Source organism: Pongo pygmaeus, chromosome 9 (assembly GCF_028885625.2).
Source record: "Pongo pygmaeus isolate AG05252 chromosome 9, NHGRI_mPonPyg2-v2.0_pri, whole genome shotgun sequence".
Classification (NCBI taxonomy): Eukaryota; Metazoa; Chordata; class Mammalia; order Primates; family Hominidae; genus Pongo; species Pongo pygmaeus.
In genome coordinates this window covers 65,583,715-65,605,889 of record NC_072382.2, presented here as the reverse complement: position 1 = coordinate 65,605,889, position 22,175 = coordinate 65,583,715, and the positions used below count along the sequence as shown (strand labels likewise).

The 22,175-nt window shown below is 43.4% G+C and overlaps 2 protein-coding genes across 10 annotated transcripts in view; one reads left to right on the top strand and one right to left on the bottom strand.

The window, feature by feature from the left end:
* The window catches only part of LOC129008643 (uncharacterized), a 62,462-nt gene extending 51,644 nt beyond the window's left edge, over nucleotides 1-10,818 (top strand). Inside the window, exons 4-5 of the mRNA XM_063671651.1 lie at nucleotides 5,021-5,132; nucleotides 10,577-10,818. The gene's annotated coding sequence lies outside the window, so the exon portion shown is untranslated. The remainder of the gene's footprint in view (nucleotides 1-5,020; nucleotides 5,133-10,576) is intronic.
* Nucleotides 1-22,175, bottom strand: part of IRAG1 (inositol 1,4,5-triphosphate receptor associated 1) — a 122,216-nt gene that overhangs the window by 15,874 nt on the left and 84,167 nt on the right. For all 9 annotated transcript variants that reach the window (XM_063671159.1, XM_063671154.1, XM_063671156.1 and 6 more), the window contains 8 exons: nucleotides 20,625-20,748; nucleotides 17,635-17,665; nucleotides 15,302-15,442; nucleotides 14,009-14,140; nucleotides 11,812-11,953; nucleotides 5,050-5,099; nucleotides 4,396-4,503; nucleotides 2,439-2,503 (listed from right to left, as the gene is read on the bottom strand). In XM_063671159.1, the coding sequence (XP_063527229.1) occupies nucleotides 2,439-2,503; nucleotides 4,396-4,503; nucleotides 5,050-5,099; nucleotides 11,812-11,953; nucleotides 14,009-14,140; nucleotides 15,302-15,442; nucleotides 17,635-17,665; nucleotides 20,625-20,748 (793 nt within the window). The remainder of the gene's footprint in view (nucleotides 1-2,438; nucleotides 2,504-4,395; nucleotides 4,504-5,049; nucleotides 5,100-11,811; nucleotides 11,954-14,008; nucleotides 14,141-15,301; nucleotides 15,443-17,634; nucleotides 17,666-20,624; nucleotides 20,749-22,175) is intronic.

Here is a 22,175-nt window from a genome sequence, read left to right as displayed (position 1 = left end):
GAAGCAGTGTAACCAGCTCTCAAGTATTTTCCTGTGAACTAGCCACAGGGTATTAGATCTTATCCTTTGCTTAGCCAGTGCCCTTCCTGCTTCGTCACTGTATGCTTAGGAAAGGTGAAATCATTTTAATACAAAGCTGAATACAACAATCTCTGAAGCAATGTATATTCAACTATAACACATTATTTCTCTTTCACGATATGGATAGGGCAGCTAGAATTGACTATTTGTGTATAGGACAGAAGATACAAATTCACTTTTACTCATATATTGTCTCATTGTTAGTCTGTTGGGAATCAAGTAAATGTTTCCAGTTTGTATTTATTTATTTATTTGTATTTTTAGTACAGACAGGGTTTCACCATCTTGGCCAGGCGGTCTTGAACTCTTGACCTCGTGAACCACCCGCCTCGGCCTCCCAAACTGCTGGGATCACAGGTGTGAGCCACCGTGCCTGGCCATGTTTCCAGTTTTAAATGGAAATCACTTAACATCTTTGAGAAATCCAGAAGGGGAAGCTGTTGTTCATCCTGAACCCCTCTTCCTCTGAAGATGCCCTAACCTCTTTGCAACCATTCTTACATGGGTATATTCCCAACTGGCGAGTCAGCCCCAGTGTGCTTGACTTGCCTTAATCCCCACTCTGTCCCTATCTCTCCAGGTTCTATAAACCACTGGAAAGGTGATACCACTATTGATCGTCACCCATTGACACTCCTAATTTGGGGCTGCTGCTTATTGTCTCCAATTTTGTACCTCAGTTTCCCTTACCAAGGATAATTCATGTTTTCATGATCCCCACTGCCTTGGACAGAAGTGCTCAACTGGCCTGGCATAAGTTCTACAGAGTTCAGGCCCTCTCTGTCATGATTAAGAGTCTGTTGAAGAGATCTTCTGCCTTGAGTGGCTCTGCAGGCCTACAGTTGGGAAAGGGGCTAGAGTTGAGGGTTCTCTGAAGTAGGGATCTGTGCACCCAAAGGGAAGGTTGGCAGGGAGAATTTTAGTGGGTTTCTCAGTCAGAGCATCAGGTGACCATTTCTGGAGAGATTCAGAGACCCTGGATGAGGTACTATGACTCTAGGGACTTGGTAAGTTTCTGTAAACTCGGTTACTTCCACGAGGTGGTGGTTGTGTTACCTCTTGACAATTTCCCTGTAGTGATCAAGAAAAGACAGAGAGAGACCCCAAGAGACCCTCTATAACACGAAAGACCTGTGAGCTTATGGGGGTGAGGTGGCAAAGAGAAGAAATGCTGGGCAAACTTCAAGACTAACAAATCACTGGGTGATAAGCTGGTGGCTGTACATAATGAGAGATGTAGGAGACAGGCTGAGTCTGGAGATGGGAGCTTGTCTGTACTGAAAAGGATCCCAACATACAGGTTCCCTGCCAGATAGCAAAACTTTTCTAACAGCAAAGAAAAACAAAGGACTAAAGCTGTCTTGAGGCAAGGAAGAAGGAAGAATAAGGTATATGTTCTACCAAGTGAGAAAAGACACAAGGGGAAAATTCTGAGAGGCAGCAGGTGTGATCCAGATGTTTTTCAGCAAGCAAATGAAAGAATTTGAAAAGTAAGCTATAAACTCCTCTGAGTGCATAGAAACAGCCTGCCTTACTCTGGCTGAGGATGAAAAGATCTGCAAATTGCACAGATGCCTAGAAAATCACAGAAACTGCTGGCTGCTAATCCAATATGCATTTTCCTTCCTACTTCCCAACAGCGACATGATTCTGTTCAGGAATTTACTCTTCTTCATGGAGTCATTCTGCTTTATGGGAAGCTGACCCTCTCACCAACCCCAGGGAATAGTTTAATCCCATAATGACAATCCCTTTCCCAAAGTGATTCTTTTAGAAAGGGACTTCCTTCCAGATTTGTCAATGAGATAATAGAGAAGACTGGTGAAAGGCTTCTGGGTTTGTTCGTAAGAAAGGAACATGGCAAGAAACAGTCCCTTTCTTCCTCTAGGTATTGTCCTGTCTGGAGGGGATCCCAGGAACTACCAGCCATTTGCCACAATCCTGATGATGAAGTTAACATACAATGTGGCCAGAGGCAAGGAAGTTGTGGACACGCTGAGCTAGAGCCCTGCTGTGCCATACCAGGAGCAGCTCTACCTCTGGACTTATTAAGTCCCATTGAGTTGGGGCTTTCTTTTTTCTGTAGCCCAAAGAATCCCAACTGGCAAAGAAGGCTCCAGTCTTCTCTGGGCTCTCTAAGATTGGGTACACTTGGCCTCACTCAGGGCATCTTCCTGGTTCAAGAATTTTGCAAACAGGTTCTGAAATCTTTGTGGGTCTCAGACCCTCATTCATTTCCCTTAAAACTTAATTTGCTTTCCACTGCATTTTGGGGATGAAAATGGGAGGAAGGAAAGTAAAATGGGGAAAATTGCCTGAGAGATCCCTGAAGCCAAGAGGAAAATCGACAAACTTACTTTTCCAAAAGTGCAGGCAGTGCTGAAGTGACAGGTAGGCTGCCTTTCCCATTGGGTGATTCCGACTGAAAAACAGAAGACAGAGAATTGAGGATGCGCTACGGAAGGAAGAAGCCAGAGCTGCTGGGTTTCTGATGATGCTGGGAGGGGGGCTGCTGCTTCTCCTCTTTCCTCCATGCTCTGACTTTCCAATCTTCATCTGAGCCCAGGCCTTGGCCCTTTCCCTTGGGCCTTCCCTGTCCTCCTTTCCTCAGTGTTCCTTTCCTCTAGGGCACATGCAGCTTGCTCCTTTTCCTTCGCCTCTGCTAAGTTTCCTTAAGCGAAGAGGGAAGTTTACATCTTGAGGCTCCATTCTGGAGAGGAGGCATCAGTTTTTCTCTGTCCCGTTTAGCAACTGCGACTGAACACCAGTGGGCCTCCTACAAATGCGAGTCCCAGGCTCCTTACGATAGATTCACACAAGCCCATCACTGTCCCTAGAGACACAGCTCCAGGTACAATTCTCAGGAGATGCGAATCACTACTGAAAGCTCAAACCATCAGAAATTTCTTTACAATATGTTCCCCAGGATTTCCAGGTTGTGTTGTTGCAATGGATTTGGTTTAAGTAATGCTTCTCAATGTTGGCTGCACATTAGAATCACCTGGGGGAGGTTTTAAAAATGTATCGATCCACTCCAGAATATTGGTGTGGGGCCTGGGGGAAGAATGGTTTAAAAGTATCCAGTGTGGTTTTTAATCTATGGCCCTAATTGCCAACCCCTAGTCTAAAGGAATATATATTTGGAAAATAAATCTATGCTTTTAGGCAAAGTATGGGAAATAGATCTGTTAAAATACACTAACCAGTCCTCTCCAACATTCTTAAACATTTTTTTCAGGTTGTTTTATTTTAGTGGGTAATTTGAGAATTTAGGTTGATTTCATAGATGACTGAAATGCTTGAGGCAGGAAGCAGTGAATACCACCCATTGGTATTACATAGAGCTTGAATTTCCAATTGCTTACACAATCAGATTGTTTCCTTATAGGGTAGTGCTAGTCATAGGCAGGGGATAGAGAAACCACTGAAGAAAGAATTAGAGAGAATTAGCCAGATGCACAAAGGCCTGGGATACAGAAAATATTTTGTTATATCCAAACGTCTTTGTCTAAAAGAAATGGAAATGTATTTTTCCTGATTATTACTAATACATCCTTATTATAGAAATATAAAAAGGCATCAGGAAGAAAATAAAAATGAACTATTTTACCATTGCCTAGAGATAACCATTATTAGCTGTTTCACATATCTTCTACCAGAAATTTCTATGTCTACACACAGAAATACACTCTTTTAAAAAGTACAAAACAGAATTATACTGTTTATACACTAGGTTTTGTATATTCTATTTTACTTGTTTTTGATTCATAATAAATTACGGATAATTCTACAGAAACCCCTTATAGGGATATCCATTTGCTTAACCAATCTCTTATTAGTGAACATGGAATTGTTTCCCACTTTTCATTGTTATGAACAATGCTACAATGAGCTGAGGCAGGAGAACAATGGGTTGAAGAACTCAGGCTCCGGAATCAGAGAACCTAGGGTTCAAAGCTGTTCTACCACCTATCACACATTGCAAACTTCAGCTACTTAAGCCCACTGCAGAGTAGAAAAAAATTGTAACCACCTTGGCAGATTGTGGTGTAAGCAAAAAAAGAGTTATCATTTGCAAAGAACGCTGAGCTGCCAACACCATGCTAAGGGCAGTGGGACTTCCCAGAGTAGTAGAATACATGCAGCCTGGTGTATATTGAGTTTTTGAGCCTATCACTCAGATTCTATTCTGGAAATTTCCTCTTCTTGTTGACCCTGCCCCCATTTGGTCACCCTCCCCGCCCTAGGACTGAGTACGAAGGAAAGGTTATTTCCTACTGTTCTGTGCTGGGAGGCAGACATTGTCATACTTACCAAGGCTGGTAAGGAGGGAATGGATGATGAGCTGGGAATTTGGCCAGGCAGATTCAGGGCATTAAACTTAGGAACCACAGCAACGCTGACCCTCCGGCGAGGCATATTCTGCGGGAAGAGAAGTGACCAGGCTCACTGTCTTGGAGGTAGCAATAGCCATAGTTCAGAAGGGCTTGGAAAAAGCCTACTCATTTCTAATGCTATAATGGCATTCACGGGATATTTTGGTTTTGCGGTAGCAGTGATAGAATTGGTGTGGAGAGAGTGGCCAAAGTTGACCCAAATTTTCTGTTGTTGGTGAGTGAACGCTCAATCTGTTCTATTTTAGCTTATGAGATCTTGGAGATACAGAATGGAAATGACCCCACAGTCTCTGGGTAACACCCTGGAGACTGTATTCAAGCTGCCTGTAGCAATATGAAGGCTTATGATCATTTCATGTTCATTTAAGGGATGTATACATAGTTAAGGAAACCATGAGCAAGAAAGGTAAGATGTCAGAGGCTAAACTTGAGAGCGTGGAAAGCCGAATAGAAACTCTGTTCAGAGATTCTCTGGCATCCATGGATCCCAGAATGAATGATTGTTTGGGTGACCATGGAAACTTCTGTCATACTCCTTCCAGGAGCCCTGGTATTCCTTGAACATGCATACCTTTCCCAGCGTGAGGGACATGGACCGTGCCGTGCGAGGGACCCCATCTTCTGCAGCAGGAGGGAGCAGAGAAGAGAACACAGGTAAGTTTCAGGCTAGGCACCAGCAGGAAACAGAAACTAGGCTATGGTATCCATGGGCCAGAACTGGCCCTCAAGGGATAGCCCAAGGGTCTGAGTGTTGGGGACGCTGAGTTTGGCACTTCGTCCTTTGAGACGGGGCTGCAGAGTGGCGGCTTTTTTTGGACAAAACCTTTATCCTAACTCCACTTCTCACTATAGGAAGCCCCAGTCTTGGACCTCTGATCTTTATCTAACCCCACTAAACACGCTCTGCATAACACCCTAGATAGTGTATGAAAACTGCTCAGCAACACCAAGACTTATTGGGTTATTTCATGCTCATTCAAGGATGTACAGTCAGAGAAACTATGAGCAAGGAAGGTGTGATGCCAGTAAATAATGAAAACTTGCTAACAGAAGTAGTTTCAATATGTTACCTACCAAATGACTCAGAACAAAGGAAGCTACCACCCCAGGATTTTCTTCTCCTTACTACATACATTAAGTGATATAACTCAGGTAATATGTTTAGCTTCATACCTGGATAATACTACCACCAGGAAACACCTGAGTACGTGCAGAGAAAGGTATTTGCTAGCTCAATTCAATTTGATTCAGTTTGACCAATATCATTTAGCCTGCATATCTGTCTTTCATATCCATATATTTTTGGTGAGTCTCTTGAAAAGCACATAGCTGTATGTGTTTTTTCAAAAAAGAAAATTTTTTTTTTTTTGAGACAGAGTCTCACTCTGTCACGTAGGCTGGAGTGCAGTGGCATGATCTTGGCTCACTGCAACCTCCGGCTCCTGGGTTCATGTGATTCTCATGCCTCAGCCTCCCAAGTAGCTGGGATTACAGATGTGTGCCACCACACCTGGTTAATTTTTGTATTTTTAGTAGAAACAGGGTTTTGCCATGTTGGCCAGGCTGGTCTCCAACTCCTGAGCTTAAAGTATCTACCCGCCTCGGCCACCCAAAGTGCTACAATTACAGGCATGAGCCACCACACCTGGCCTGTTTTTTTCATAATCTAATCTGAGATTTTCTATTAACCAATGGATTTATACTAGTTATAGTTCTTGTGATTAATATATTTGTATTTATTTCTACCATGTAATTTTATATTTTCTATTTATTTTGTTTTATTCATTGACTTTTTCTACCCCTCCTCCCACCCTACACATTTGTTTGGAAATTATACATTCTATTTTTAACCTTTAGCATGTCCTCTTAACTTTTGAACATATTGACTTTAAATTTAAAATTAAACAAGATCTCTATTCTTTTCTTGAATAAATCTTAAAATAATAACCTTCCCTCTTAATTATATCGCTTTCCAGTATTTTTATTTCACCTCGCGTTTGTATTCTTAAATTATTCATTATGTTTGTTGATTTCTACAGAGAGTGCTTATTTTGATTTACCTACATGTTTACAAATGTCTTTGTTGACTATTCTTTCTTGTATCCTAGTTGTTTCTTTTGAGCTCAATTTTTTTTAACTTTTATTTTAGGTTCAGGGTACATGTGCAGGGGCATTACATAAACTTGTCATGAAGATTTGTTGTACAGATTATGTCGTCACCCAGGTACTAATCCTGGTAGACAGTATTGATTTTTTCTGCTCCTCTCCCTCCTCCTACTTTCCACCCTCAAGTAGGCCCTGGTACCTGTTGTTCCCTTGTTGGTGGCCATATGTACTCAATGTCTAGCTCCCACTTCTTAGTGAGAACATGCAGTATTTGGTTTTCTGTTCCTGTGTTAGTTTGCTAAGGATAAGGACCTCCAGCCCCACGCATGTTCCTGCAAAAGAGGTGATCTCATTCTTTTTTATGGCTGCATAGTATTCCATGATGTATATGTACCACATTTTTCTTTATCCGATCTGTCATTGATGGGCATTTAGGTTGATTCCATGTCTTTGCTATTGTGAAAAGTGCCGCAATGAACATTTGTCAGCATGTGTTTGAGTTCAATTTCAATCTTCCTTAGGTACATCCTCTAGTTGTTCTTTCAGCGAGGGTCTATGAGAGGTAAACTTTCTCAATTGTCTCCAAATAGTCTTTACCAAGCCCTCAATCTTGCATGGTATCTTAGCCATCTGTGTTATCTCTAGGTTGACAGTTATTTTCTCTTAGTTCTTTTAAGAGATTATTCCATTGGCTTCTTCTATTATTGCCATTGAGAACTGTCATTCCTTTGTAAATAATCTTCTCTCTTTGATGACTTTTAAGATCTTCCCTTTGTCTTTACTGTTCTGCAGTTTCTCTTTGGTGTGTTTTTATTTTTCCTGCTTGGAATTCACTGTATTTTCTGAATCCAATGATTGATGACTTTCCTTAGTTCTAGAAAATCCTTAGCCATTCTTTCTTGGCATATTTTCTCTCCTTGGTTTTTCCCTTAAGGATGGCCTAATAAATGTATTTGGGACTTTCTAATTCTACATTCTATATCCCATATCCCAATGCTTCTTTCATAATTTTAATCAATTTATTTCTCTGAACTGTACATTGGGTAACTTCCTCAAACCTATCTTCAAGTTAACTAATTTTTCTTCGACTGTGCCCAATTTGATTTAAATGTTATAATCAATCAGGATAAGCTAGGTTATACTAGTTTAATAGCATAGTAATAATAAGCAACTCCAAAATATTAGTGGCTGATAACAAGGAAGATGTGATTTGCTTATGCTACATGCTCATTTATTTCCAAGTCTGCAGCAGGCTTGGTTCTGTGTTTCCTCACTCTGGACTCAGCCTAATACTGGCCTTCTAGTATTCTGGAGCAATGATGGTTATCATGTTAGGAGGAAGAAACAGGGCAAATTGCATACTAGTTCTTAAAGGCCTAGGTTCAGATGTGACATGTCCTTCTACTCATATTTCATTCACCAAAGCAAATCCAATGGCCTTGTCTTGTGACTTCAAGGGGATGGGTAAATGTGCCCAGAAGAAGGAGATCTGGAATAATGAAGAATAGCCTCAAATATAGTAACTACCACACACAAACTCTTGAGTTTTTGATTTCTGTGAATTTATTCCTCATTTTGAGGAGTTCTATTTTATTCTTCTTTGATAACTGTATTCTTTTACTCTGTTTTTGATCCATTCTTTTATGTCTCCAATAATTTTTGTTTAAGTTAGAAACAGGGTCTCACTCTGTCATCCAGGATGAAGTGCAGTGGCATGATCACAGCTCACTGAAGCCTTGACTTCCTGGGCTCAAGCGATCCTCCCACCTTAGCCTACTGATAAGCTAGAACTATAGGTGCCCACCACCACATCCAACTAATTGTTTTTCATTTTTATTTTTTGTGGAGACAGGGTCTCACTTTGTTGCCCAGGCTGGTCTCAACCTCCTGGCCTCAAGCTATCCTTTCACCTTAGCCTCCCAAAGTGTTAGGATTGCAGAAGTGAGCCACTGTACCCAGCTACCTCTAACAATTTTAAGCTTATCTTTAAAAAAATTATCAGATCATTTTATTTTCAGAGGTTCTTAGGATATAATCCTATTGTTTGGTGTACCTGATGATTTTTGTTCATGATGAATTGTTTTCTTGTGTATTTTATAATTTTAAGTTGTGAAGTCATCTTCAGTGAGGCTTTATTAGAGGAATCCCGTGTGTCCAGATGCAGGGTCTGTCTCTCCAGAGTGCTTTTCTGCTTATTTCTAACATATCTTAGAGGCACCACCTTGCTGTTCTTTTCAAATCCTCTGCATATTGCATCATCACTGCTGTCACTTTGTGAGCACATACTTTTCCTATGAGGAAGGAGAAAGTGTTTTTTCCTACTATAGTCCAGGGTGAAACAAATTTCCTTGTTTCTCTGCTGGTTGGTGATTATTATTTTTCCTTATCCAAATTCCATCTGAGGATATAGTCCTTGGACGGCCTTAACTTTCTGTGGGAATCTGTATCAACTCTCTACCATAGGTGTTCCAGGCCTTGTCTCAGATCACAGATAGTGTAAAAAGCTCAGCTCCCAGATAACCAAGGCTGACACTTGTCCCTAAGGAAGCTGCAGGGTCAGCTTGGTTTCAGTTCTCTTTTCTTTTCTTGTATCTGAGTATTTCAATTTCTTTTCTTGTGGATTCAGCTATTTAGACAAAGGTTTGCTTTATTTTGTCCAGCAGAAATTTCTAAGTGCTTGTGGTCAAAAGATTTTCAAGTTTTCCAGTCAGCCAAAATAGCAGAACCAGAAAATATTCTTTACATGTGAAGAGTTCATATAAATTAGTAAACTACCAAGCTTACAAGTGGCAAAGGTCATAAATACAGAATTTTTAAAAGTAGAAATACAAATGTTCTATAAACATTTGGAAAGGCCAAGAAATACAATTAAAACAATAAGATAAGACACAATTTTGGCCTATCAAAGTCATGGATATTTACAAAAAGAAAGAACAAGAATTGTGTCAATAGCACGGTGAATTGAGTATTGTAACCCATTCAGTGAAAACACAAATGGGTTATTTGAAAATAATTTGCTTCAAGAGCCTTAAAAAATTTCTTGCCCCTGAGCTAGTATTCATACTTCTAGAAATCTACATTAAGGAAATAATCTAAAATGCAGATAATTGGTAAATTTCACATTCAGAAAGAAACATGTTATTTTTTAAAAATGTATATCATCTTCCTTGAAATCAGGGATATTTTATTTACTGCAGTCTTCAAAACTCCAGGCATAGACAAAGATTGCAGAGGTTGTGTAAAGGCTTAAGACAGAAACACTATTAGGGAACAGTCATAGAGTATCTTATGGAAACACCTGCTGAGTGGTTACGGCCCCTCTGCCTAGCCCAAGCTGAGGTATAGCTTGGAAGAACAACTGGAGTGGAAACAAATATCGGAAAAACATGTACAGCTATCGTTGACCTTTCCTATGGTAAGCGTTTTCTTATCCTCCTAGACTGAATGTGTGACTCTGTGGTGTATTCTCCTTGGAAGTCTGCTTTCTTCTGTCATAGCACTGGCTACACTGCCTTGACTTCCCAAAGGTTGGGAGCTCCTTTGGGTCTGTGACTGTGTGCCCTTTACCTCTATATTCCAGTATTATATAGGGCAAACCAAAGGTACTCAATAAATGTCTGTAGAATGAATGAATGAGACTCATGGGTAACTGCTCATCCTATAAATCTTAGGTAAGGTGGTTTGCGGGCCTTGTGCAGCAATAAATGCAGGAGTCCATGCATTAGGATTCCTTTGGCGGCAACTTCCTCAGCTTCCAACACTGACGGAAAATGGTTAGAGGCCCAGGTGCATGTGGGTCAGGAGCCTTGCTGACAGATCCAAAGCTGACAGTCTAGAGCATGTGTGCATGCTGCCTTTGGATTCTGGGACATGTCACTGATATTCTCCAGGAAACTTGTGAAACCTCCTGTTTATAAAGGTTTCTCCATCTGTTATACTTTCTGTACTTTCCCTCTGCAGCTCTTGGTAACACGGATGTTTGCACTCCACAGGGATTCCTGTTGCTAAAAGGTCTGTTTTCTCCTGCTTGCCACCCTCATCAGCCAGAGTCCAAACCCTGACAGTGCCCATGGGGAGATCTGGTCCAAGGCACCAACTTCTTCCTGCTGGACTGAGAAAGAGCCTCTTACTGTGTCTCTCTTTACCTCAGCTTTTGCACACCTCCAATATATTGTCCACTGAAGTCAGAATAATCTAAAAATAAAGCCTGATTACATCATGTGGTATAAACTTACCAATGACTCCCCGTTGCCTAGAGGCTCAAATTGCTAGCATGGCCTGGCGTGTGGCCCTGGTCAACCAAGTCTCACTTTCAACCTGTCACTACCACACCCCGACACTGCCACTATGGCAAACTGTTTGTTTCATCTTCTTTTCACCCCCAACCTCCACACCTTTGTCCATGCTGGTTTCTCCACTTGGGATGTATCTTCCTCTATTGACTGGAGAACTCCTATTTTTACTTTAAAACACCAACAAGATACCATCCCTCTTTGAAGGCTTCTTTGTCTCCCTTCAAGCAGAATCAGGTGGGCCCTCCTCTGTGCTCCTCTAGCAATTTGTATAGAACTTCTAAACAAGAGTATTTCTTTGAAACTTCTGTCTTACCCATGAGTCTGCTGTTTTTCTCCATAACATCTCCTTCAGCCAGACTCTCACTCCACCCTAACTGCCCAGGTTTCACCCCTCACCTGGACTGTTGCAAGAACATCTTCATGGGGTTTTCTATCCCTGCTTTGTCCCAGTAATGTAATTACACAGTTAAAGGGAATCTTCTTAAACTACATATATGATCAAGTCATTTTCTTGATTAAAATCATTGGCTGGATCCCTAATGCTTTCCAGAATAAAGCCCAAATTCCTTAGCATGTGCTGCCTAAAAGGGGGTCCCAAAGCATGCAGACTGACAGGGTCTAGGGTCACTCTCAGACCCTGTAAGTCCAAGAGCTCTTGTAGCCCGTGGGCTTTGTATCCATGGTCAGCCGCTGTGATTTATTGCTTTGGGAGTTAGGAAGTCACTTTGGGAAGGCTCATGTTTCCTGGTTCCAGACTGCCCTGCCAGGCCCACTGAAGCAGCTGCTGGGAGGCCCCTGTGGGCAGCACTGGACAGGAGTGCTGCTCAACTGGAAATAAGTCCTGGGGCTGCTCTGACAGCTGTAATCCTAGCCAAGAGCTCTTGGAAGTCCACCTTGTAGGGCCAAGATGGGGCAGGAGCCTAGGTGCTTACCAGAGGGGCCACAGCTGCGGCTTGAATTCTGATTTGCAAGCTTTTTAAACTCCATGAGCTCCGCATGGTCCTTCTCATACGTCCTCTTTAGATTCTCCACATACTGCATCATCACTTCCGTTGCTTTTGACATGCGCTTTTCCTGCAGGGAAGGAGCGCATGAGTGCATGAGGCCGTTGGATGAAAGGCTCCGTTGGCACTTACTTGCTCTGAGCTAGGGTCTGGGCTAGGAGAATCAAAAGGATACAGGGACAACACTCTGCCCTCTGAAGAGTTTGCTGTCTGCCATGTGAGCTGAAGTGGACTCAGCCCCTGCGCTTAGGAAGAATGAGAAAAGCACAGCCACCATACTGCAGGAGATGAGAGGCAGAGGAGAGTTGTTCCTGCTTGCAGAGAATGGGTCAGGGGAGGCTTCATGAGATGGAATGAAGTGGATGTAGGATGTGAGTAGCATCTGGGCCCATAGACAAGGGCAGGAGGGACACAGTATTCAGGCCAGGGAACTCCAAGAGGAGTCTAGAGGCAGGGAAGCACAGAGCTTATATGTAGATAAGGTTTTATCCTCTGAATAAGAGTCCTCTGGAGAGCAAAGAAAGGCACAATGACAAATTATGCTGGGACAATCGACATAAACCAGGGCTGTCCAGAAAGCCCAGACACTACAGGTCCTCCTACCTATGTAGGAATCAGCAAGCAGTTGGGTCTATTTGTAAGTCTGGGTTGTGAAGGACCTCGAATGCTAGACAAAGGAATTAGAACTTATTCTGAAGGAAAAGGGAAGCCATTGAATATCTCCCTTAAAGTAAGAGAGTAACATAATCAGGTCACAGGTAGAGATGGGACTCAAGGGAGTGAGACTGGTGGCAGTGAGAGCAGCAGGGAAAAACAGGATGAAGCCTGACCTGGCCCAGTGGAGCCAGAGAGGAAGGCAAAGACTGAGGCATAGCAGCCAAGATGAGGGAACCATTTGGAGAAGGGAGCAGATGGCATGAGTGACAAGTGGGCTGAGGCACATGTTTGGGAAGCCTGTACACAATGGGAACAATTTCTCTCTGCTCATACCCCAGTTAGATCCCTCAGAGGATCTAGCTCAGGCCCTGCCTGGCCACAGAGGGACACACCCAGTGGCTTCGCAGGAACAGGTCCCACAGCCATGTGTGGCTGAGACCAGCTACTTCTCTAGAGTCCTCCTGTGTTGCTGCTCCCAGCTGGAGTGACTTCCTGGGCACCACTGCTGAGTCAGATGTCCTTGTCCTGAAGGACACAGGGTGGGATGGCCCAGCGACAGGTCCTTCTTTTATTTAACAGGAACTGCTCAGGGCTGCACCACCCCAGGAACCTCCTTTCATATAACCAGAGCAGCAGGACATAGATTGTCATAGCAACATAATAACAACATCCAAATGCTTTACAAATACGGCAGCAACCCTCTATGGCAGATACTGTGACCATCCTCATTTTATACTTGAAAAGACTGAAGCAGAGAAACCTCAGTAAGCGGCCCAAGGTCACACAGCGAATGAAGGGTGGAGCCAGGATTAGAACTCTGGCAACGTGGTCCTGCTACAACATGGGGGGCCAGGGCGGGGCTCTGTATGCTTCAGGACTTCAAAGTGGCCAAGAGAGAGCCAGACCTGGGCCTGTGCCCCGCTCCGCCACTCACTAGCACTTTTACTTTCTGAGACTCTGCATCTTCATCTGGGAAACAGGATATTTATACGGTTGCTGGGTGGATTTAATGAGACAAAGCAGGTTTTCCTAAAGTATGTTTTGTCAAAAACTAGCTCCATGGGAGTTGAATAGGTATTTTTTGAGAAAAATAAAATGGAGAGCTGTGGGGGGAATTCTTCAGTTAAATACATTTGGGAAGTACGCAGGTAAAGTGAACCAGGCTTCTCCACCATAGGAGTTATCAAAGCCTTGATTAGGCCAATGTGTTAGAAATTTCCAAGAAAGAAAGATAGTATGCAGTAGTCCCCAAACTTGTGCGTCCACAGAAACCTTTTTCCACAAAGCACCTTGAGGGTTCAGTGATCTGCCAAAAATACTCTGAATAATACTGCAATGATGTACATAGGATGCCTGGCCCAGAGGAAGCCACCTCTAGGTGGTATCTGTAGTTGCCACTGCTTGGGTGATTGCTCTGCTTTACGTAGGTGGAACAGAGTTGGCAAGACCGGGGGCTGGAGAGACTCACCTGGCGGACGGCGCCCACCACCTCAGCTCGGCTGGAGAGGCGGGCAGCCAGGCGGTGCAGGACAGCGATGTCCTCCAGCAACTTCTGGTAGGTCTCCCGGTGCTCACAGTGGTGCCAGAGTGAAGCTGAGGACTGAACAGGAGTAGGAGCATCACCTGGGGTCCTCAAATAATGTTATGGACTAAATCAGCAGTCCCCAACATTTTCGGCCTCAGGGATTGGTTTCATGGAAGACAATTTTTCCACAAACCTGGTGGGGGCAATGATTTGGGGATGAAACTGTTCCACCTCTGATCATGAGATTCTTATAAGGAGGGTACAACCTAGATCTTTCGCATGCGCAGTTTACAATAGGGTTTGTAACCCTATGGGAATCGAATGCTGCTGCTGATCTGACAGGCGGCAGAGCTCAGGAGGTCATGCTTTCAGGCAGCTCACCTCCTAACGTGCAGCCTGGTTCCTAAGGGGCCATGGTTTGGTACTGGTTTGCGGCCTGGCCCAGGGGTTGGGGACCACTGGGCTAAATGTCTGTGCCCCCCACAAAGTCATCTGCTGACTTTTGGGGGGACATATCCTAACTTCTCAATGTGATAGTGATGTGGGGCCTGAGCGAGGTGATTAGGTGAGGAGAGTGGAACCCCCATGAATGGAATTAGTGCTCTTATAAAAGGGACCCCAGAGAGTTCTGTTCTCTTTCCACCATGTAAGATATAATGGAAAGGTGGTAGTCTGCAAGCCAGAGACGGCCCTCACCGGAACCCGACCGTGCTGGTGCCCTGATCTGGGACTTCCAGCCTCCATAACTATGAGAAATAAATGTTTGCCATTGAAGCCACCCAGTCTAAGGCCCTTTGTTACAGCAACTCAAACTGACTAAGACACATACCAAGCCTAGACTCAGCTCTCATGAAACCAGCTCTGGGCCCCATCCAGGCTGAGAGAAGTAGCCTCTGCGGGGCCTGGGCCACAGTTTCTTCTGGTGCTTGGAGAAGCCCAATGTGAACACGCTATCCCTGGCTGCTTGAAAGGAGGAGTCACACCCAGGCCACCCTGCCCCCTTCTGAGAAGCTCCCAAGGCTTTGCAGGACCTGCCCACAGCCCTGAGGGAACCAGGCCTTTGGGATCTCTGCCTCATTTCCCCCCCAGCTCTCTGAGGAACACTCTGTCAGAGTCTTGGCTCAGTTTTTCACTTCAGGAGGCTATACTTGGTACCTGAGAGAAGCATGACACCCTGTATGGCCCTTGGGGACAGTCCCTGCTCCAGGGATTCCTCACATCAGGCTCCACAATTACCGTAATGGAAGCTTTGAAGTTTTCCAGTTCCTTCTCAGTGTTCTCCTCTGTCAGGTTGCGTTCCCTTTCAGCCTGGTTAATTCTAGATTCCAGAGTGTAGCTGTCATTTCTAAAGGCCAAGGACAGTTGTACAAACACGTTCTGTTGGGAACAAGAGTGTGAGAGAGGTGCTAGGAGGAGTTATTGCAGAGGACAAGGCTGCAGGTGTGTTCTTTGTACGAGCATTTTGCAACAGCCCCTGGAACCAGCTGCCAAAGCAGCCATGTGCAAGTGAAATGCTCACTTCACAGGAAACCACAAAAAAGATGGTAAAGCAGTAACCCAAGGTCCATGCTAGGCCCTTCCCAGAACCAGAGGTCCAAATGTATTCTACCAAAAAATAAGAAGAGAATAACACTTTGCTTTTTCCTGAATTTTAAGAAAATAACATCCTGTATCTGGGTTTAGATAAACTCAGGCCAGTACAGCTAATTGTGTAAGCATTTGGATTTATGCTGGGATTTATTGCATGAGGGGTTTTGGAGATTTTGCGTGAAAATACTGTATTGAAAGAAACTCCATGTGAGATTTAAGCATTGTTGACTTAAAGCAAACTTCAATCAGCATCTAGCCTGAGTATTCCAAATTCTGTATCTATAGAAGCTTTAAGTAGCTACCAGGAGATTAAATAAGGCCAGGTATGATTCTATTCAGTTAAGCTTTCTGGAATAAATAAATATTTCATGCCAAAATTGCAGCCTGCATGAACAGACTTTGAAAAGATAGTATTGGTCATGCATGGAATTCCCAGAACAGTAGGAAACTACTAGAGAGAAGAAATAGACAGATGGACCTCACTCAGGAAGGAAGCAATGGTCTTCAATTTTACAGCCATCATTTGCCCTGAGTGGTAGCAGATTTATACCCTGCAGGGTTAGTAACCACAGGGGCTTCTGAAGTTCATGTAACATGGCCCATGGAAGGCAATCATCTCCAGAAGAACTGAAGGCACAGAATTGACCCAATGATGATGATGATGGCAATATTGAAAACTACTCCTTATTGAGCATCTACTATATGCCAGCACTGCTTTTCATTCTACAAATTCATGTAATCTCACAATAACCCTCTGGGGTGGGAACTGTTATACCTGTTTATGGGTAAAGGGGCCAAGACCAGAACGGTCATTAACTTGTTCAAGGTGACACAGGGAGTAACGGAGCCAGGATTTAACCTCAGACTGTCGGATTTGAAAGCCTGTTTTATTTCCACCATGCTGAGAGCTGTGTCCATATACATCTGCGGTCAGCATTTGGACATTAAACAAACCGCCCATGGCCCATCTTCACAAATGTCAGTGGGTAGGCTTAGAGCTCATAGCCCAGTGACAGAAATTTTCTGCCTTACCCAGCCTTGGTCAAGTCTATGAATAATGCTCAATGCTTAATTTTCTATACCTTGATTATCCCCTCAACAGCAGTGTGACATAACAAGTTCTGAATTCAGTGAGAACACTTGGATCTAGGTCTTGGTTTTGCCAACTACAGTATCTAGAAACTTGGTGTGGTTGTTTACTCACTCAGTTTTCTCCTTTGTGCTGATGCCTGCTCCACCTGCTTTACAGAGCTGCTGGTAGGATCAGCTGAAAGGATGGCTATGCATGTGTTATAGACTGCAAGTGCAATGCCTGTGTGCAAGTTATTGATACTATCTGTGGTAGATACTTCATACAGTCTGTCTTCCTCTGCTTATCTGGTCCACATCAGCAGTTCTCACTGTCTCACCTCTGATAAGTTCTCTTTGTCCACTACAGAATGAAATGCAAATTCCCCTCAGCTCACTCACAACCCCGCTGGGACAAGGAGGCCCCAGTGAGGAATCCCGGAAGGCTAGATTGCTGACAGCACAGCTCGCTGGCTCTGCTGAGCTGGCATTCTTGTAGCTGAAACCCTGAGGAGGCCAGCCCCCTTTCCCACTAAATTAAAGCTTAGAACTTGAAATCTGACCATTTTTCAGTAATTTTGAAATAAACTTGATTCAATTCTGCAGCCTCCCAGCTGGTTTTGTGTATCTAAGTCGTATATTTAAAGAATATAAACAATCCTTACAGGAATGTAAAATTTCCAACTACCTTCTCCCCTTTGCCCAAATTTGTCAAAATCTTCCATGAACGGACGTGGGAATGGGGATCTCATGGTTCAAGAGGGCTGGTCATGAATGTTCATATTATCCTACAGTCACTCTTTCTCATTTTTGTCTAAAAATGTCAGAGCTAGAGTCTGGAGGAAGAAATGTTTTGAATAAGCCCAGTCAAGCACAGGCACTAGATTTCATAACACACTTGAGTCACTTACCTCAACTTCCTTTTCAGTGAGTGGAGGGGCACTGTGAAAAAGAAAACACACAATTGAACTGTATGCAACCTAGTCAATAGACCCAAAGGTGACTCTGAATGACCAGCAGACCATGTGTTTCCAGGGGTGGAGTAAGCTGTGTTGGTGAGAAGGAAAAGATGCAATGTCCCCTTGCCTGTGCTCTGTCACCTGTGAGATACTGACTCTTATGGCGCCACGACTATCTCTGTGACTTTGGACAAGTTATTTAATCTCTCTAAGCCCCGGCGTACTCATCTGCAAAATGGGAATCATATCACCTACCTTGCAGAGGTATTATAAGCACTATATGTACTCATGTATGTATGTATATGTGTTTGTATGCATAAATATATGGCATCCACACTCAGTGGGCTCTCAGGAAATGTGACCTTGAACGCATAGCCTTGCTTGAGAAATAAGAAAATGCATGTGATAAGGACTTTATAACTCATACACATCTAAGTTGCCATTATAATTGTTCTGGGGCTATCCACCCAGGTCTGCAAAGCCTCACCCCTCCTCTGTCTCTGAGGGCTGTGACAAAGGTGCATGCGGGGCAGAGAATAAATGGTAGGAGAGAGTGACCAGGGTTCTTCTCCACAGCAAGAACTTCTGATGGCTAGAATCACAGAGTGGCAAGAAAGCCCCAGCCGACACAGAGGCATCCTTTTGAGCAGCTCCTTGTCTGTGGCGTTCCCACAGCCAGGGGTCTCCAGCCATAGGCAGTCCCTGCATCTGCATGTCCACTCGATGCTGCTGCTGCTGCTCTTGCTGGTAACTAAAGCTGGCCCCATCTGAAGCCCACACAATGTAAATAATGCACAGGCCCTTTCCTGTGCTGCGGCGGGGAGGCCTGGGAGGGGTCCTACCAGCGTCACAGAACTTGGCAACAGAGCATGCCATCAATAAGCTTCTCAGGAAACACAGCTTCCTCTCTTGAACGGGTGTGAAGGGACCCCAAGAGCAAAGGTAGGGGTCAGCCATCTCTGCAGGGGGCTGGTTCTCACCCCTAGGGAATGATATGAGTGCCTTCCTGTCAGGATGAGGTGATAAGACCCCATGGCCATGAAGTCAGCAGAGTCCAGAACACGGGACAAACAGCTGCAGGGATGTTTGACACTTACAGTCCTTGTCACAACCCCACCCATCAGGCCCTTGCCTTAACTGTCATCTACAGCATACACATATGATTTAAATGATTTGGCAAAACTTGCCAAGTTTGTTTCTGACTCCTGGGTTTGTTGGGATATTATGTGAAATGTACATATTTTCATAAATTATAAACCAAACATTTTTCTATTTCAATGACTCACATTCTGCTTTTTTGCTATAGAACACACCCACCTTATTTTTATTTTATTTATTTATTTTTGGGGACAGGTTCTCACTCTGCTGCCCAGGCTGGAATGCAGTGGCAGGATCACTGCAGAGGTGGCTTACTGCAGCCTTGAACCCCTGGGTTCAAGCAATCCTCCTGCCTCAGCCACCAGAGTAGCTGGGACTATGGGTGCATGCCACTATACCTGGCTAATTTTTTATTTTTTATTTTTGTAGAAACAGAGTTTCACTCTGTTGTCCAGGCTGGTCTTAAACTCTTGGCCTCAAGTGATCCTCTTGCCTTGAGCTTACAAAGTGCTGGGATTACAGGTGTGTGAGCCACCACACCCAGTTAGAACATACCCACCTTAAAAAAAAAGTGGGGGTCTGAGGGGGAAACTCTGAGGACTCAGAGAAGTATGATGTAGGCAGAGAAGCCACATGGTATGTCTGGTGTCTGATGCAGATAACTGTGCCTTATAAATGGGCATAGGTACCTGGGGGCAGAGCCGTGAGCCTCTAAAAGGACACAGCATCTTTTTTAAGTGACCATTTGTATATCTTCTCTGAAGAAATGTCTATTTAAATCCTTTCCCCATTTTGAAAATTTGGTTATTTATCTTTTTATTGAGTTGTAAGACTTCTTTATATGCTCTAGAAACAAGTTCCTTTTCAGATAAGTGATTTGCAAATATTTCATTCTGTGGGTTGCCTTTCACTTTCTTGACATTGTTTGCAGCACAGAAGTTTTTATTTTGAGGAAGTACTATTTATTTTTAAAATCTTGTCTCTTGTGTTTTTGGTGCCGTATCTAAAAAACCCAAAGACATGAAGACTTACTTATATTTTTTCTTTGAAGAGTCTTATAGTGTTCTCTCTGACATTTAGGTCTATGATCCATTACGAGTTAATTTGTGTGTTTTGTGTGAGGTAGGGGTCCAACTTCACTCTTTTGTATGTGGCTATCCAGTTGTCCCAGCACCGTTTGTTAAAATTACGATTTTTTTCCTCTGCAAATCTTACCAAAACCCTTGCATGAGTGGCTTTTTGTCATTTGTTATTTGCACATCTCAAATTATTACTTTATCACAGAGGCCTTTCCTTGACCTCCTACCCAATGCCCCACTCTCATGTCATTCTCTAGATGTGCCCTATTTTATGGTCTTTCTATCAAGTTTACTCTTTCAAATCATTCATTTGGTTACTTAAATGTTATTTGTGCTTTGGGAGGCTGAGGTAGAAGGATCACTTGAGGCCTGGAGTTCAAGATTATCTTGGGCAACATAGCAAGACCCTATCTCTACAAAAAAGAATTTGAAAACTTAACTAGTCATGGGTAAATGGTGCATCTGGGATTGAAACCCATGTCTCCTGGCTCAAAGCCCATTCTCTGCTGCCGTGAGCTTCTGGTGACCCTTATGCCTTCATGAACTGTGCTCACCTAAGAACTCCACCTGGTCTTTGAGTTGAAAACACCCAGCCTGGCCTTTCATTATTCTTTTTGTTTTGAATGCATTATCCCTATCTAGACAATTGGACTTTGGCCCTTCTGGGTTCAAGAATTAAGACTGGTGTTCCTCTGTGTCCCACCTAGAATCCAACACAGGGGCCACTCGGTACAGGGTCTTCTGTAATCCACATCCTGATTTTACCTTCCAGGGAGACTCTTGTGGACCCGCAGTTTGCGCAGCAGCACATCAGAAATATTAGGCATGACATCTAAGCCACTCTTTGACTCTTCTTCCTCAATAGCTGGGGAGAGTTCAGAAGGAAGCCCTGAAAAAAAAGTGCTTACTTATAAAATGTCTCTTTGAAATCACGGTAGTACTGTTGGCAGCTAGCTTCAGGGGGCAAGGAAGAGCTTTGACATTTATAAGTATCTAGTTCTATGTTAAGGGCTTTTTAATTGTTATCTTACATTATTCTCACAATGAGCTAGAACTTAGTCATCCCATTTTACATGTGGATAAGCCAGGTCTCAGCAAGGTTAAGTCACTTGCTCAAGATTACAGAACTAGCAAATGGCATTGCTAGACTTCAAGGTCTACCTGCTTCAAATGTTACGTTCTTCCCTTTGCTTCCCACAGTATTAAGCTGGCAATTGGAAGCTGGTTGGCTCTTTGGCTGTAATGTTTGGGGAAAAAACCTGCTCCTTGGCAGGCTTCTCAGGAGACCTGTTGTTCAATTATTCCTCCTCAGATAAATTAAAATGTTCTATATTATGTATCCTACTTAGAAATTAGCATCTGATTCCATACGCCATAGATAAGAGATTTTCCAGAGTAAACCTAAGGTTGCTAGATCTTTTACAGATCTCAGAAACATAAATGCCTCCTAGTCAACAGAGACAATGAACAGCTTTTTGTTTTTTAAACTTCTAAAACTATCTTGGGTCTGTGCTTTGAAGACAGAATGAACAAACCAAGTATTCTCTTTTCCATAAATCTTTCTCCTGTTTGAAAACAGCTCCTGTGCCTCTCTAAAGCTTCTCTTCTCCAGACTCTAGCTCCATTTTTCCAACAGCTCACTGTGGCCCACTGTGGCCCATGGTCTCTAGATACCATCCCATTCCTGCACACATTCTGGTTTGTTGCTGTTACAGAGGCCCAGATGTTCTTTAACAAGCTCTTAGCACAGGAGGACTTTGGTAAATGTCCCTGGCATTGATGTTTGTTATTCATGCAGCATAGATTTTGTGTGCCTGACTACGGGCTTACAGTACACTTAGCATTAAGCAAAACTCTCAACCTCTTTAGTTGACCCAAATCAGTTATCCTCATCCTGTATAATGGTTACTTTCCATTTGCATGCAGAACTTAATATTTATCCATGTTTTACTCTTTCTCATGGATTTTAACCTGGTAGCTTTCCAATCTGCTCAATCATTTCCCAGGATCCTAAGCTAGGCTAGAGACCAGGACTATATATAGGCATAATTGTAGCCACCTGAAGAGTTAAGACTGGGAATCATGTGAATAGAAAGAAGTCTCACGAAAGGAGACCATGAAGAGACAAGAGGCTATGTAGTTTGGCTCAAGGTAAAATATGTTTAAATAGTTTGAGCTTGCCAATAACAGAATGGTAGGCATGGATTCCTTGGTACTCAAGGTATCCAAGTAAGCTGGAGGATCATCTGTCAGAGATGGGTCAGTCAGCAATTCGTCTCTGGATATGAGATTCAACTAGAAGTTCTCTTAGCTACC